Source organism: Fukomys damarensis, unplaced genomic scaffold, assembly GCF_012274545.1.
Source record: "Fukomys damarensis isolate Sample0158 unplaced genomic scaffold, DMR_v1.0_HiC HiC_scaffold_12, whole genome shotgun sequence".
NCBI lineage: Eukaryota > Metazoa > Chordata > Mammalia > Rodentia > Bathyergidae > Fukomys > Fukomys damarensis.
The window spans coordinates 23,631,142-23,646,252 of NW_022900924.1; the positions used below are offsets into that span (position 1 = coordinate 23,631,142).

At 38.7% G+C, this 15,111-nt stretch overlaps 1 protein-coding gene across 9 annotated transcripts in view; it reads left to right on the plus strand.

The window, feature by feature from the left end:
- The window catches only part of Znf10 (zinc finger protein 10), an 83,446-nt gene extending 68,702 nt beyond the window's left edge, over positions 1-14,744 (plus strand). For 8 of the 9 annotated variants that reach the window (XM_019204536.2, XM_033762505.1, XM_019204537.2 and 5 more), the window contains 3 exons: positions 4,889-5,015; positions 5,450-5,545; positions 11,562-14,744. In XM_019204536.2, coding sequence (XP_019060081.1) covers positions 4,889-5,015; positions 5,450-5,545; positions 11,562-13,027 — 1,689 coding nt within the window. In that variant the 3' untranslated portion in view covers positions 13,028-14,744. Of the gene's footprint in view, positions 1-3,915; positions 5,016-5,449; positions 5,546-11,561 lie in introns of those variants that run through there. The other variant, XM_010604214.3, reaches the window with a different exon arrangement.
- The last annotated feature ends 367 nt before the right edge of the window (positions 14,745-15,111 follow it).

The window sequence follows — 15,111 nt, forward strand, 5'->3', positions numbered from 1 at the left end:
GAAAAAAAAAAAAAAAAAAAAAAAAAAGAAATGTTCGGCACATAAAACCTCACAGAACATTCCTTGAAGGGCTTTGCATTGATTTTTAAACTTACATACAATAAAATCTTTTCCTTTTCTTGTGTGGTCCTGGGGATTGAACCCAGGGCTTTTACACTGAGCTACATCCCTAGCCCTTAGAAAAAATTGTTTTTGTTTATTTGTTCTTTAATACTGGGGATTGAACTTGGGACCTTCTTCTTGTGAGGCGAGCGGTGGCACAAATGAGCTAAATCCCCAGCCCCCCAATTTTTTTTTTGTAAGAAAGAGCCCTGGTAAGTTTACAAGGCAGGACTAAGAGCTTGCAATCCTCCTACCTTAGCTTCCCAGAGTGCTAGGATTATAGACAGGCACCAGCACACCCAGCTAAATCCTCCCATTTTGACAAATGCAAATAGCGTATTACCACCATTTCATTTGAGGTACAGAACAGATCCATCACCCCAACTTTCATCTGCTTCCCCTTTGTTGTCATGTTTTCCCCCTCCTCTGCAGCGTCTTGCACCTACTAGTTATTCTCCATTCTTGTATTTTTCCTCTTCCAGAATATCCTATGAACAGAGTCGTGATATGCAGCCCATAGCTCTTCACATGGCATAATGTCTTTGAAATTTATCTGTTGTACTGGGCAGTAGCCTGTACTTTTTATGGCTGAGTAAATTGCTATTGTGTGGATGTAGCACACTTTGTTTTGCATTATGTGTTGAAAGATATTTGAGTTCCTTCCAGTTTGGGCAATTACACTTAATTAAGGCCCTTATCAGTTTTATACACTTGCCTATTAGTTTTGGTATGAATATACATTTCCATATTCTCAGGTGTTTGCCAAAGGTCCTGCTGCAGTGTCCCCCAAAGGCCCATGTACTGAAGAACTGATCTCCAGCTTGGTACTTTTAGGACACAGTGGAGCCTTGAAGAGGGGAAGGATGGTGGGAGGTCTTCGGGTCATTGGGGCTATGCCCTTAAAAGAATTATAGGACTCTGACATCTCTTTGTTTTTGACACCTAGCCATAAGGTGAATAGCAACCCTCCACACATTCTGTGATGTATTTTGTACCATCACATACTGTGCTGCCACAGGCCAGAAAGCAACAGAGCCAACCAACCATGGACTGAAACCCGTAAAACTGTGAGCCAAATCGTTCTTCTTTTTAGTTTATTATTTCAGCTATTTTGTCACAGTAACAGAAAACTGATCAGCATGGGTCATGTGGTAAAAGTATACTTAACTTTGTGAAAAATGTGCATTATTTTCCAGAGTGGTTGTAGCATTTTGCATTCCCATGGTAGTGGGCATGAGTAGCATTCATTCTGCATCTTCACAAGTGTTTTGTTCAAAAATTTACGCTGTAATAGGTATCAAATCATATCTTACAATGGTTTTGTTTGGTTTTTTTGAGACAGGGTCTCACTATGCCATTCAGGCTGACCTTGAACTCACTATATAGCCCAGCTGGTCTCAGACTCACTGTTATCCTCTGGTCTCAGCCTTCTGAGTGCTCGGACTACAGATGTGTGCCACCATGCCTGGCATGTCATGATGGTTTAACATCCATTTTATTGAATAATGTCATGGAACATATGCTTATTTACATGCCTGTGTGTCTTCTTTGATGAAATGTTTATTGTAATTTTTTTGGGGGGTACTGGGGATTGAACTTGACATCTTGCACTTGCAAGGTAGGCACTGGAACCACTGAGCTAAATCCCTGGCCCTGTTTATTGTAATCTTTTGCTGAGCTTTTAACTTGTGTGTTTTTTTGCCTTCCACTTTTGAGAATTTCTTATATATTATACATATAAATAATTTGTTAAATACATGATTTGCAAATAGTATCTCTTAGTCTTCTGGCTTATCGCTTCTCTTAGCAATATCTTTTGAGGAATAAAAAGATTTTAATTTCGATGAAGTCAACTTTTATCATCTTATTCTTTTCTTTTTTTTTTTTTTATTTTGTTGTGTTGTTTTGAGACAGGGTCTTGCTACCTGCCCCAGGCTGGCCTCAAATCTTTATTCCTCCTGCCTCAGCCTCCAGAGTGTTGGGATTATGGGCGCATACCCTGCAACCAAGTCTCATTTATTATTTTATGGATCATGCTTTTGAGGGTACAGCTAAGAACCTTCTGAATAGTCCAAGATGCAGAGATTTTTGCCTAGATTTTCTTATAGAAGTTTTATAGATTAATGTTTATATCTTGATATATTTAGGATGATTTTTATTAGTGGTACTTTTGGCAGATTGACCCATGTATCTGTTTGTCCTATCTGTATTTATCTATGGTAATGTTCATTTGTCTGCATTCTTGGTTATCTGATAGTTAGAGCCACTCCAACCCTGTGATTTATATAATTAGTGTTTCTGTGATATATATGGTCCTATCATTATATTTTTAACCTTGCCAGTTTATATACAACATGGTTTTCTGTTAGGTAGCAGATACTTGAGGTTTGTGGCTTGCTTCCCTTAAATCCATTTTGGCAATCTCTATTTTTTAGGTGTATTTAGTCCATTTATATGATTTATATCATTGGATTTGAATATATCATTTTATTGTAGGTTTTCTATATGTTCCCACCCTCAGCTCCCATTCCTGCTGTACTACCTTTGTGTTAACTTATTAGGATTCCATTTTAAGTTATGTCTTGGCTTTTTAGTTGTATATTGTCATATTTTTATTTATTCACTCATTGAGTTTATTGATACATTTTAGGTATACAGTACAGTTACATTCATTATTGGGATCTTGTACCTTTACATGACAGGTCTTAGTTCTCATTATTTCCCCTTGTCCCTGCCCTCCCTTCAACCCCTCCTTCCCTCTCCATTTACAAACACATTATTTCCATTTTTTTCTCATATTTTTTTCTTTTCCCTTACTACCTTTCCTCTACCTTTCCCACTTTCCCTACACCTTTAGCCCTTTTCTTCCCATTTCACATTGTTATTTTCATATTTTTAAATGATTGCTTTTGTATTTTTAAATGATATTTAGTCTTTTATAATCTAGAGTTAGTTTTTATCACTTAAGGTAAAATCTGGAGCCCTGTTCTTCCCTGTGTTTTAAAAAGCTCCACTAGGGGCCAGGGATTTAGCTCAGTAGTTCTGCTGCCTGCCTCACAAGCACAAGGACCTGAGTTCAATCCCTGGTACCAAAAATAAATAAATAAATAAATAAATAAATAAATAAATAAAAAGCTCCACTAGAAAATGTGGTAGTGTTTGCTTTCATCTGTCCTATAAGTTTAATTTTTCTTTAAATTATTTAAAATTGATACATAAAACATAAAAATTATACATATTAATTGGGATAACATGTAATATTTGATTCATGTAAGTACATAATTTTTAAATGCTGTTCAACATATTTATCTTTGAAACATCTTTTTTTTTTTAGTTTTATGAGACAGGGTCTCACTATGTAGTTGAGACTGACTGGAACTCACTATGTAGCCCAGGCTGGTCTCGAACTCACAGCGATCCTCCTGCCTCAGCCTCCCAGATGCTGTGATTATAGGCATGTGCCACCATGCCTGGCTAAAACATCATTTCTTTATGGTGATAACTTTCAAAATCTTTTCTTCTAGCCTTTTGGATGTATGTTATATATCATTACCTCTCATTACTTTAATGTGCAATAGTACCCTAGTGTCACGCGCACCTTGCCAGCAAGGAACACGCAACACTCAGGATTCTTCTGAAGCACGCTTTATTGGAGGTTCTTCTACATTCTTCAAAATGGCGGAAAGACCCCGAGCCGGACGCGAGCCTGCCTTTTATAGCCTCTCGGGTGACGTGGCCCATTTCTATTGGTCAATGCCGGCCTGCGTCATTCTGACGAGCCAAGCACCTCTTCTGCGCAGGCGTGAACCGCCGTCACCGGCGGACTCACATCCGGGATTCATGCAGGGCATGAAGAACCCGGAAATAATGGCGCGTGACACCCTAGAGCTTCTTGCTCCTATGTCCTGTGTCCTATAATTTTGAAGGATTTAAGGGAATACTAAGCCTTTGTACTTGCCCAATTTTTTTCTGTTTTGTTGTTTTTCCTTCATTCCTGAGATTTTGGTTTCTCTTTGGTATTCTTTTCATGCTACCTGAAGAACTCCCTATAGCTCATCTTTCAGACCAGATATTACAACAAAGTGTCAGTTTTACTGTGTGTCAATTTTAAAAGACTGGATATAGAAATCTTGGCTTGAAAATTATTTTCTTTTTAAAAGCAAATATACATTTTTTCATGGTTTCTGACCTCCATGGTTTTTGATTGAGAAATCCTTATCACTCAAATAGATTTTCTTTTATGTATAATCAGCTCTTCTTTTTGATATAGCTGATAAAGGCCACATATCTGTATCTTGTTTCTTTGTCAAATTGTTTTGCTCTACCAAAGTATAATCACCTAACTTCTCCATTTTTGAGGGAAAATGTTTTTGGTCATAATACCTGCTTCAGTATGAAGTCTTAGTACCCTAAGTATTAAGTAGTACTTATCACCCCGCCCAATTCTCCTCCCTTGAAATAGGTTCCAAATTTCATGTATTATAAACATGGACTAAATTTTCGTGTCTGATTCTCCTTCCCATTACATTAAGCTTTAAAATAAGCTTGATTTGAGTAAAAATGCTTCTGCCAGTTTCTAAACCCAAAGCACAATGCAGACCTCAGTTTTGGATAGTAGGTGCTTAATAGCCATTCTTTAACATTTGACCATCAAGGATACTCCTTACTCTTCTGGTCCATGCTCTGTCTCCACCAGAGCCACCAGCCCAGCCTTTCCTGTTGGGATCTGGGAAAGGGAGGGCAGAATTGTTCATCTGGCATACAGCACATATATTTGGTGTTGCAGGAACTGGTGACCTTCAAAGATGTGCTTGTGGACTTCACCAGGGAGGAGTGGAAGCTGCTGGATGCTGCTCAGCAGATCATGTACAAAGATGTGATGTTGGAGAATTATAAGAACATAGTTTCCTTGGGTAAGACTAACCTTTTTTTTTTTTTGCAGCTGTGCTTACTGTAGAACTTTGGCTCTTCATGGCTCAGAAGGTATAAAATGCTCTTGAAGCATGTATCAGAGTGTAGGCATGGAGTTCAGTGACCTAGTTTCTTTGGGCATAGAGCAGGGTTTTGGTTCTCCTGCTTTTGTGGAAAATTTGTTGTAATTTATTGAATTTGTTAAAATGTCTATTTCTTGCCAGGGATTTAGCTCAGTAGTTCTACCACCTGTCTTGCAAGCACAAGGTATCCTGAGTTTGATCCCCAGTACAAAAAAAAAGTGTGTTTCTTTTTGTTACTCTGCAACCTCGTATTGTCCACTTTCAAAGTAGTCCCCATGCTGCAGAGATTGGAATGGGTTGGATCTTGCCTGGAGCTTCTCCTGCTCTTAATCATTCTCTTTCATTGTGAACAGGGAATCAGCTTCTTAAGCCAGACATGATCCTGCGGCTGGAGAAAGGGGAAGAACCCTGGATGATGGATAAAGGGTTTTACCATGGGACGTATCCAGGTAAGACTAGACAGAAGCTGGCCCAGAGGGTGGCCCATATGGCCCACAAAGGGCTGGAGCCTTTGGCAACAGGGTCACAACTCTCTTCACAGGTCCTTGTTTCTGAGAGAGGTCTGAGATTATCTACCTTCTGTTTCTGGGTCACTAGTCTCCTTTCTGCATTCCTGTCCCACTTATATTTGCATGCAGGGACAGATAGATATACTTTACCTCTTTATTAAAAGTGTCTTTCTATTGATATGCTTTGTTTCAGCACTTTTTTTTCCCTGATTATTACCATGAACTCTAGCATTACCTCTCTCTATTTATGAGAGTCTTTCTCATAAATGAGAGAGTCATTTCTGGTTTCTTTGCTTCTCTTTTCTTTCTCATGTTGCTCTTTCCCATAGCTCAGCTCAGCTCAGCTCTGGAAGCTCAGCAGCAGGACTTGTACCACTTGTTCTGTTCTTTGTAAAATTGCTACAGAGGGCTCACAGGTTCCTCTTGGGTGAACTCTTCTTCTGTTCTAAAATTGTAACTCTCAAAAATACCTGCTTTACCCACTATAGCTCTTCATTTAATATTTTTTCACTTACTCATATTTCTTTTTAATATTATCATTCCTAATTTTTTTTTTCCAAATTCCATGTGTATATATATACGGGGAAGGTCAACCTTCTAGGTTAGAAAATAGGAATCATCTCTCAGTTTCCATTCCTTTATTCTCTATAAGCAGTCTTCTCCTTTGTTTCACAACTTAGGGACCTGGCATTCTTTTCAGCATTTTAGAAGTTCTTGTCTGTGTCATACTGCAGATAACCCACTGCTTGCTGTGTGGAATGGCCGGAACCTGTACCATTGACTCCGAGTATGTTCACATGGGATGTATAGTTTCCAAGCCCAGTGTGGTTTGGTCATCTTGGAACAATCTTCTATCATTTCTCTCTGTTCCTCCAGAACCTAATGGGCACAGACCCAGGCATTTCCCTGCATCTCAGATTGTCTCAGCCTTACTTTTCCCTTGAGTTTACCCTCAGGTTCTCTTTGTGAAACCTTTTATGACCTGAAATATAGGACCTTTCTTTTACTGAGCTTCTATTTAGTTTTTCTCTCCAATTGAAATATCAAAAAACATTTTTGACATTTTTACATTTGACTTGTAGGTAGATGAGACAATCAAAATTGTCTCAAGGGTGAGCTATATTCAATATACTAATGAGAACATTATCTCTCAACTAACTGCTTTGTGTCTTGGGAGAAAATATTGTTTTATTCTTTTTCTTTTTTTCTCCTTCCTTAATTTCTCCATTTTTTGTTCCATTTATTCAGCAGACTTTCCCAGATGTTAAATGACAAGTCTGTAAAAGTAACAATCATTAACTAGATCCAGCAGTTTATGTTTTTATTGAGGCTTTGTGGTCAAAAGACGTGAGATCTCAAGTGTTTAAATGCATGGAGTTTATAGAAATCTATAAGACCCCGTGAACTTAATTATCTAAATAAACAAGATGAAGACAAGGAGTTGATTGATGGGTGTGGCAGAGTTTAACAGTAGTGTATTTGTCTGTGTTTTATGGTAAATGAAAGGTTTTTGGATTTTAGTGAAAGAACATACCCACTCATGTCCCCAGCAGTTGCATAGCCTCTCCTCATCACTGTAGTCATTTTAAATCTTCATCTTGGCATTTGTAGTTTGAAAGACTTCTCTGTGGGAGTCTCTGTTTCTTTGGGCAAAAGAGAAAAGGGGAAAAGATCTTTTCTTATCGCAGTTCATCAGGATAGTGCTCACTTCAGCAGCACATATACTAAAATTGGAATGATACAGAAAAGAATCATCAGGATAGTGTAGAAAAGAGAAACTAACAAAGTTGGGAATGAAAATTAGTACTACTGGGGTGTGGTTCTACAGAAAAGGCAATCTGGCACTGAGCTTATTCATATTGGTTTCTTGGAGTTACCATAAGAAAGATATTGAACATTTTTACTCTGAAAATCTGAAATCCAAAATACTATAAAATCTGAAACTGTTTGAGCACTATTATAGTGCCAGAAGTGGAAAAGACCACCCCGATTTCATGTGACAGGTCAAAATCTAAAATAAAGGTGCACAGCACACATTTTTTCAGTCTCCAAGGGAAAAAGAAGAACCTTCTAGGGCCAGGGATTTAGCTCAGTGGTTCTGCCACCTGCCTTGCAAGCACAAGGACCCGAGTTCAATTCTTGGTACCCCCCCAAAAAAAAAGAAAAAAAGAAAAAAGAAAGAAAAAGAACCTTCTAGCCCCCTTCATCTGTGATATATCATTTTTATGTATACCAATGGCAGTGTTGTGTGTATTTCCTGGAGAGACTTAAAGGAAGCATCTGCCTCCAATCTGAGAAGGTACTGACAGTCCAAAGAAAGACTCAGAAAAGTCCAGCTTGACGAATGACTGAGTAGAGCAATGGTGCACTTTTGCATTGAAGCACTACTGAAACTGCCACACCTCCTGTGCTAGATGGGTACCATTAATAAAGCACTGGTTAAAACAGCAAAAGCAAGAAGGGTCCTTGGGGAAAGTTGTCTGTACTTTGCTTCTGTCCTGGCCTTAGCAAGAAACCCTGCCAGTCGTAGTAAATGCTGTCTAGTGGCACTGGTGCATAACCTTGTTGTGCTGCAGTCTGGCATACTGTTTCAGTGTCTGGTGGAGGCCCAGGGGCCAACTGAACAGTCAGATCTGTGTACCACAAGTTGGAGTTACTTTGGCTAGGGTGCAGAAGACAATTCTCACTATAGCCAGGTTTCCCACAGTTCTCCACATGGGGCTAATATCAGGTGAGTTTCTGTGTGTTTTGCTTATTTTCTGTTCTGTGGTATAAAGATACTGAAAATGTAAAAACAGAAAAAAGAAAAAAGCCTGCAGATACCCCTATGAATGACAGTGATAAGAAAAGTCACTGAGAGCCAAGATGCTTAAGAAGCTAGATGGTCACATAATAATGAAACATCTTACATACAAGTCTGGCATTGAAATGATCTAGAGAAACAGAAGGATAAACTGTTAAAGCTCTGTTTTGAAAGTGGTGAACAGCAGTTAATGAAAAGTAGAAAAATCTAAAAATGCATAAAGCTAAAAATGAGTCCCATAGCATATCAAAAGGCTGAATTAGCATCAGTGACCATGTGCCACTAAGTGATTTGCTGATCATGGAAAACTGATTGTGAAGAAATGCATTAAAGTGCTTATCAAGGTCATCACTGATGAAAATTTGATGCAGGAATAAGTCTGTGATACTGATGAAAGAAACTATCACTATTTTGGCATCATTGCCACAGAAAGACACTGACTACAGCTGATGAAAGGCCTGTACAGGAGTTAAGGTTCCAAAGACAGTAATTGCTGGCATAGGCTTGTGGAAATGTAAACCTGCTGTAACAGGCAAGAGTTTGAATCTGCCCTGTTTTAAAGGGATGGATTTCTTACCAGCTTATTGCTATGCTAAAAGGCATAGATTTCCAGGAACAACTTTGCTGATTGGTTTCACAAACATTTTGTACTAGTGGCATGTCTCACTGAAGGTAAGCTGGATCAGATGTTGGCTGAAAGTGTTCTGCTCGTCCTCCAGATGAAACTCATCAGCTATGTTTATGCCATGTACTTTTCTTAGATCCGATTCATTAATTTGCTCATATGAGCAGGGTATCCTACAGTCACTGAACAGTATTTAAAAAACACTTCCTTGAACAGCATGCTAGCAGCAGTGAACAGACACGTAGGTGTGGAAGGTTTTCAGAGGGAGTTTAGCAAAATGATATATGCTGGTTTTTTAAATTCTTTTTGCTGTTTTTCAGTGTACTAATGTATGTCATGTCTTATTGCTAGGTACTTATGTGTGAATTAGAATAAAAAATGATAGCTTATCAGAAACATATAAATCAAATCAAGAACAATGGTGAGACCAGCATGGATTGGCTGTCTACATTGGTGGCTGAGTGTGACACCTTTGCTTTTTCATGGTTCATGAAATCTTTGTCATGCACAGAATAAAAATATTATATAAAGTTTTATTCAGGGTATAGGTATAAAGTATAAATGAAACATCAATGAATTTTGTGTTTAGACTTTGATCCCATCTCCAAGATAATCACATTATTATATGTACATACTTCAACACATGAAAAAAGTCCAAAATCAAAACATTTCCTGTCTCACTGATTTTGGATAAGGCATACTCAACTAGGAGTAGACATTGGATGTCTTAAAATAATAGAAATGTATTATCTTATGTTACCACAGGCTAAAAGTTCAAATATGAGGATATGTCAAGCTTCTAGGAAGTATCTGGTAATCCTACAATCTTTGGCTTGTGGATGTGTTACCTGAGTCTCGGCCTCTATCTTCAGGTGGCACCTTCTGTGTGTCTATTTCTCTGTCTTTTCTTTTGTTATAAGGATACTAGCCCTGTTGGATTAGGGGTACCCCTCACCCATGATGTGCAGTGACCCTATTTCCAAAGGCCACATTATGAGATACTAAGGATCAAGACTTTACCATATCTTTGTTGGGTGAGAGAGTGCAGCCCTATTTACATAAGAAGTGGTATTATGTAATGTTTTTTTCTACATTTTGTACCAAACATTTTATATAAAAAACATTGAGAAACACATGTGCTTAAGCAGGGGAGATAATTTACATTATTATGTATACAGTTAGCAGAGAAGCAAAAAACCTAGGAGAATATGGGTCAGTTTCCAGATTCTGGGTTGGTTTCCTGCTCTTTTTTTTTTTTTATTGTATTTGTTGTTAATCTTGATGTCAGTACAAGTCATCTTTTTCTCTATAACAAAACATCCAAGATAATTAACTTAGAAAGATTTGTTTTTGACTTGCAGTTGTGAAGTTTCTAGGCTATAACCAAGTCAGCCCATGGCTTTTGGCCTCTGAGGAGGTAGCACATTGTAGCAGAAGCCTGTTGCAGAGTAAAACCACTCCCTCATCAACCAGGAGGCAAAGATGAAGAGACCACAGTTCTATTATCTCCCTCAAAGGCCAGCCCTCATGATCTAAAACCCTTCCAGTACTGCCAGCCTGGGGACCAAGTTATCAACACATGGGCCTCTGGGGAAACATTTGACATCCAAACAACAGAAATATCTTGGAACCAAGGAGTCAAAGTAGAAAAGAGGAGTAATTGTAATGTTTATTTGCTTTTTTGGTATGGGGATTGAACTCAGGTCCTTGTGCTAGCAAGGCAGGCACTGGAACCACTGAGCTAAATCCCTGGCCCTTAATTTTAATGTTTATTATAAATACCATTGCTGTGACCATATATGTGACAGACTGTAATAGGTTCACACTTTATATAATACTTATGATAATCTTACATACTAAATAGTATCATTCTTGGGTTATAGATAACAAAAGGAGTTTTAGGGAGTTTAGCTTGTTTAAATTCATGACTAGAAAAAAAAAAAGAAACACCCAACCAAAAACCAAGTCCCCCCCAATCATGACTAGTAGTGACAGAGCTTAGATGAGAGCTTATGTCTGCTCAATTTCATGTTTTTCCATTTCCATCTCATGTGGATTCCTGAGAGAGCTTTGTGTCAGCCATCTTGGCCTCATTCTGTATTACTTTGATGATGTGGACAGAGGGTATTGCCTAGCATGTCGCTGGAGTCATGGTTTACAAATATTAAATTGGCAAGAGTGTGAAGAATGTATGTGAGGGGAATGCCTGGCAACAAATAGATAAGTTAGGATCTTGCCTCATTCTTGTTTGGGATTTGGAAATGAGAAGGCAGCCTTTCTGTGAGATTTCCCTTATTTCTACCCCTCATTATTTCTTTTGATCTCTTTGGTCATGTTCAGACCTGTGGCCTCTCTTTATTCTTATTGTTATTTTGTGTGCATAGCCTGATGCACTTATTGCTTACTGCTTCATGTTTCCCTCTGTCTTTATCCACTGAGATCATCAAACAATCCTTGAAAGCTAACTCTACATAGTTTTTTTGTACTTTGGCTCCACATACATTCTATCATGCTTTCCTTTCTTTTAGACTCAGAGACTGCAGCTGAAATTAAATCATCAGTATCCAGAAAGACCATTTCTAAGGAAGAACAGTCCTGTGGCATTAAAGTGGAAAGAGTGTCAAAGAATGATCTTTGGCATTTGTCACTAGAAGATGTCTGGAAACGTGATGACCAGTTAGGTAAATATCAAGAAAGCCAAGAAAGACATATGAGGCAAGTGGCATTTACCCAGAAGAAAGTATTTATTCAAGAGAGGGCCTGTGAAAGCAGTAAATATGAGGAAAGCTGTCTTCTCCCTGCTCAGCTAGTACTGAGAGAGTATTTCCATAGACGTGGCTCACATACTAAAAGTTTAAAACATGATTTACTATTCAGTGGGCACCCGGAAAGCTGTGCAGGTAGCAGTAATGAATGTGGCCAAACACTCTGTCAAAACATTCATCTTATTCAATTTGCACGAACTCACATTGGAGATAAATCTTACAAGTGCCCTGATAAAGATAGCACTCTTGCTCCTGGTGCATCCCTTGGTACCTCAAAGGGCACACACAGAGAAAAGCCCTTTGCATGTAAGGAATGTGGAAAATTCTTCAGTTGGCGCTCTAATCTTACCAGGCACCAACTTATTCACACTGGAGAAAAGCCCTATGAATGCAAAGAATGTGGAAAATCTTTCAGCCGGAGTTCTCATCTCATTGGACATCAAAAGACTCACACTGGTGAGGAGCCGTATGAATGCAAAGAGTGTGGACAGTCCTTCAGCTGGTTCTCCCATCTCATCACCCACCAGAGAACTCACACAGGAGATAAACTGTATACATGCAATCAATGTGGGAAAGCCTTTGTGCATAGCTCCCGGCTTATCCGGCATCAGAGAACTCACACTGGAGAAAAACCCTATGAGTGTCCTGAGTGTGGGAAGTCATTCCGACAGAGTACACATCTCATTCTGCATCAGAGAACGCATGTCAGGGTGAGACCATATGAATGTAATGAATGTGGGAAATCTTACAGCCAGAGGTCTCACCTTGTTGTGCACCACAGAATTCACACTGGACTGAAGCCTTTTGAGTGTAAAGATTGTGGAAAATGTTTTAGTCGAAGCTCTCATCTTTTCTCACATCAGAGAACCCACACCGGAGAGAAACCGTATGAATGTCATGATTGTGGGAAATCCTTCAGCCAGAGTTCTGCCCTCATTGTGCATCAGAGAATTCATACTGGAGAGAAACCCTATGGGTGTTGTCAGTGTGGGAAAGCCTTCATTAGGAAGAATGACCTCATCAAGCACCAGAGAATTCATATTGGAGTGGAGACCTATAAATGTAACCAGTGTGACATTATCTTCAGTCAGCACTCTCCATTTATTGTCCATAAGGTAGCACATACTGGGGAACAGTTCCTCATATGTAATCAGTGTGGGACAGCACTGGTTAGTAGCCCCTCTCTTATTAGATACCAGACAAATCATGTGAGGAGGACTACTTACTAATATAAGGAATACAGAACATCCTTCACTAAGAGCAATAATTTTATTTTATATTGAAGAACTTGTGGAGAGGAACTGTGCACATGTGATCTGTTTGGAAATGCTTTCAATCTTGTTACCACTGTAATGCACACTATTGTATTGGCCTGGAGGATGCACATATTTATTTCAGTACATAAATATATTAGATTTTCTTTCCACAACTTCCCATTAAAGTAATTGGCCTGGATACATTCTTGACCAAGCCTTAAATGCTAGATTCTGAGAAGGAACTGTTAAGTAGGCAAGTTGTTGAGAAACAGTGAGGCTTCATATTCAGAGAGCTAAATGAATATGGCACTGTAGTCACATTTGTTGCTGAGAATAAAACATCACAGTTATTGCAAGAGATAGTAGTATCCCAGTGAAATACTATTGTTTACTTGACTGTGCTTATCTTCTAAGCACTTAGTAGAGTTTAGTATATTTCTGTGTCTTATATAAACCTCATGTTGGTTAGCAGCAAGGAAAACCTCAGTAATATAAAACCATTCACAGGGCTGGGGATTTAGCTCAGTGGCTCCTCGCCTGCATCACAGGCACAAAGTCCTGAGTTTGACCCCCAGTACCAAAAAATAAAATAAAATTTCACACATATATACTACTACTAATACTCACTTAAAAATATATTTGCATGTGGGCAAGAATTGAATAGCAAATAGAAAATATAGATAAATGAATCAAACTGATTTGTTAGATAATGGGACTATGAATGAGTCTTCCAGTGTATTTAGTATTTTTGAGACATTGTTAAAACATTTGAGAATGCTCAAAAGGGACATCTAGTTTCTTCTACCTTCAAAGAAGCTTAAGAACCACTTGCTTTCAGACTTTCCTATTCTAAATTGTTTGGGGTCATAGAGTTTCACTTTTGGGCTAGGAGGCTAAAGGCTCCTGAGAACTTGAAGATAGTTCTCTGTATGTGGAGAGCCAAGGGAATGTTGGGCATTTGGACACATGGTGAGTTGGGGATCCATTTGAGACCAGGAATCCAGGCAGTATTTGCAGCACATGTACTCAAGAGTTAAGCACAACATTGCCCAAGCACAGTTTCTCCTCCTCAGCATGGTCTTTCATCTTTATAAAGAAAACAATGGCTGAGAGCACAGACCTGAAATACTGTTTTGGTCCCTTGGTAGACAGGTGACTATAGGCATCTCCTGGGCTTCTCTGTCTTGAAGATAAGCTCCTGTGCACATTAGAGGTAATAGTAGCACTTACATTGCATGATCATGGTCAGTGTCAAATGAGTAAGTATAAACAGCTTGACATATGCCAAATTCTTTATCATTATTAGCTGTGATTATTCTTGTTGCCCACCCTGATGTCTGTCTTTTAACTGATATCTGCTGTGTTTAATGAATTCTTACTTGCTTTCTAGTGGTATGCATTTTCCCTTTACCTCAGTTGGAGTGTAATTGGCAAAATTGCTGGCAAATGGGCATATAGTTGCATATCTGAGGATCGTTAAATTGTTTGTGATACTGTATGCAAAATTGTTTTATTTGTACAAGAGTCTTGCCTTGCAGGGAGAAGACCAATCTTCAGATTCTCTGTTAAATCAGTGATCCAAAAACAATTTGAGAAGAGGATCTTCTGTTTGGTTCTATGAGTGAATCTGTGTGTAATGTGTAAGTTGTTAAAGTAGAAATGGGGTAGTTTGTGTCAACCCTAAAAAAAATAAGTAAAGCCAGGAGATATGAAGGAAGAGTCTCATGCATGATTGTATAATAATATGTGCCACAGAAGGCTCTGCTGAAAACACAGCTTAAAGACACTGCAGCCTATACAAATGTGCTGTAGAAGGACACCTGCTCAACAACTGTCTGCTCAAACTTGGACTGACATCTCCCTTGTTACTAATCATTGTGGCCAAAGGTTATCAAAATATCTGATGAAGTCCACCTTATTTTTGCCTGTAAAATTTCCCTTTGCCTCCACCTTTTAAAATATAGTTTACAAGGGCACAGATGTTCCCATTACAGTGCTACACTGTTTCCATTGCAATGCTGTGGGAAATAAAAAACAAAATTGATTTTGCTTCAGTT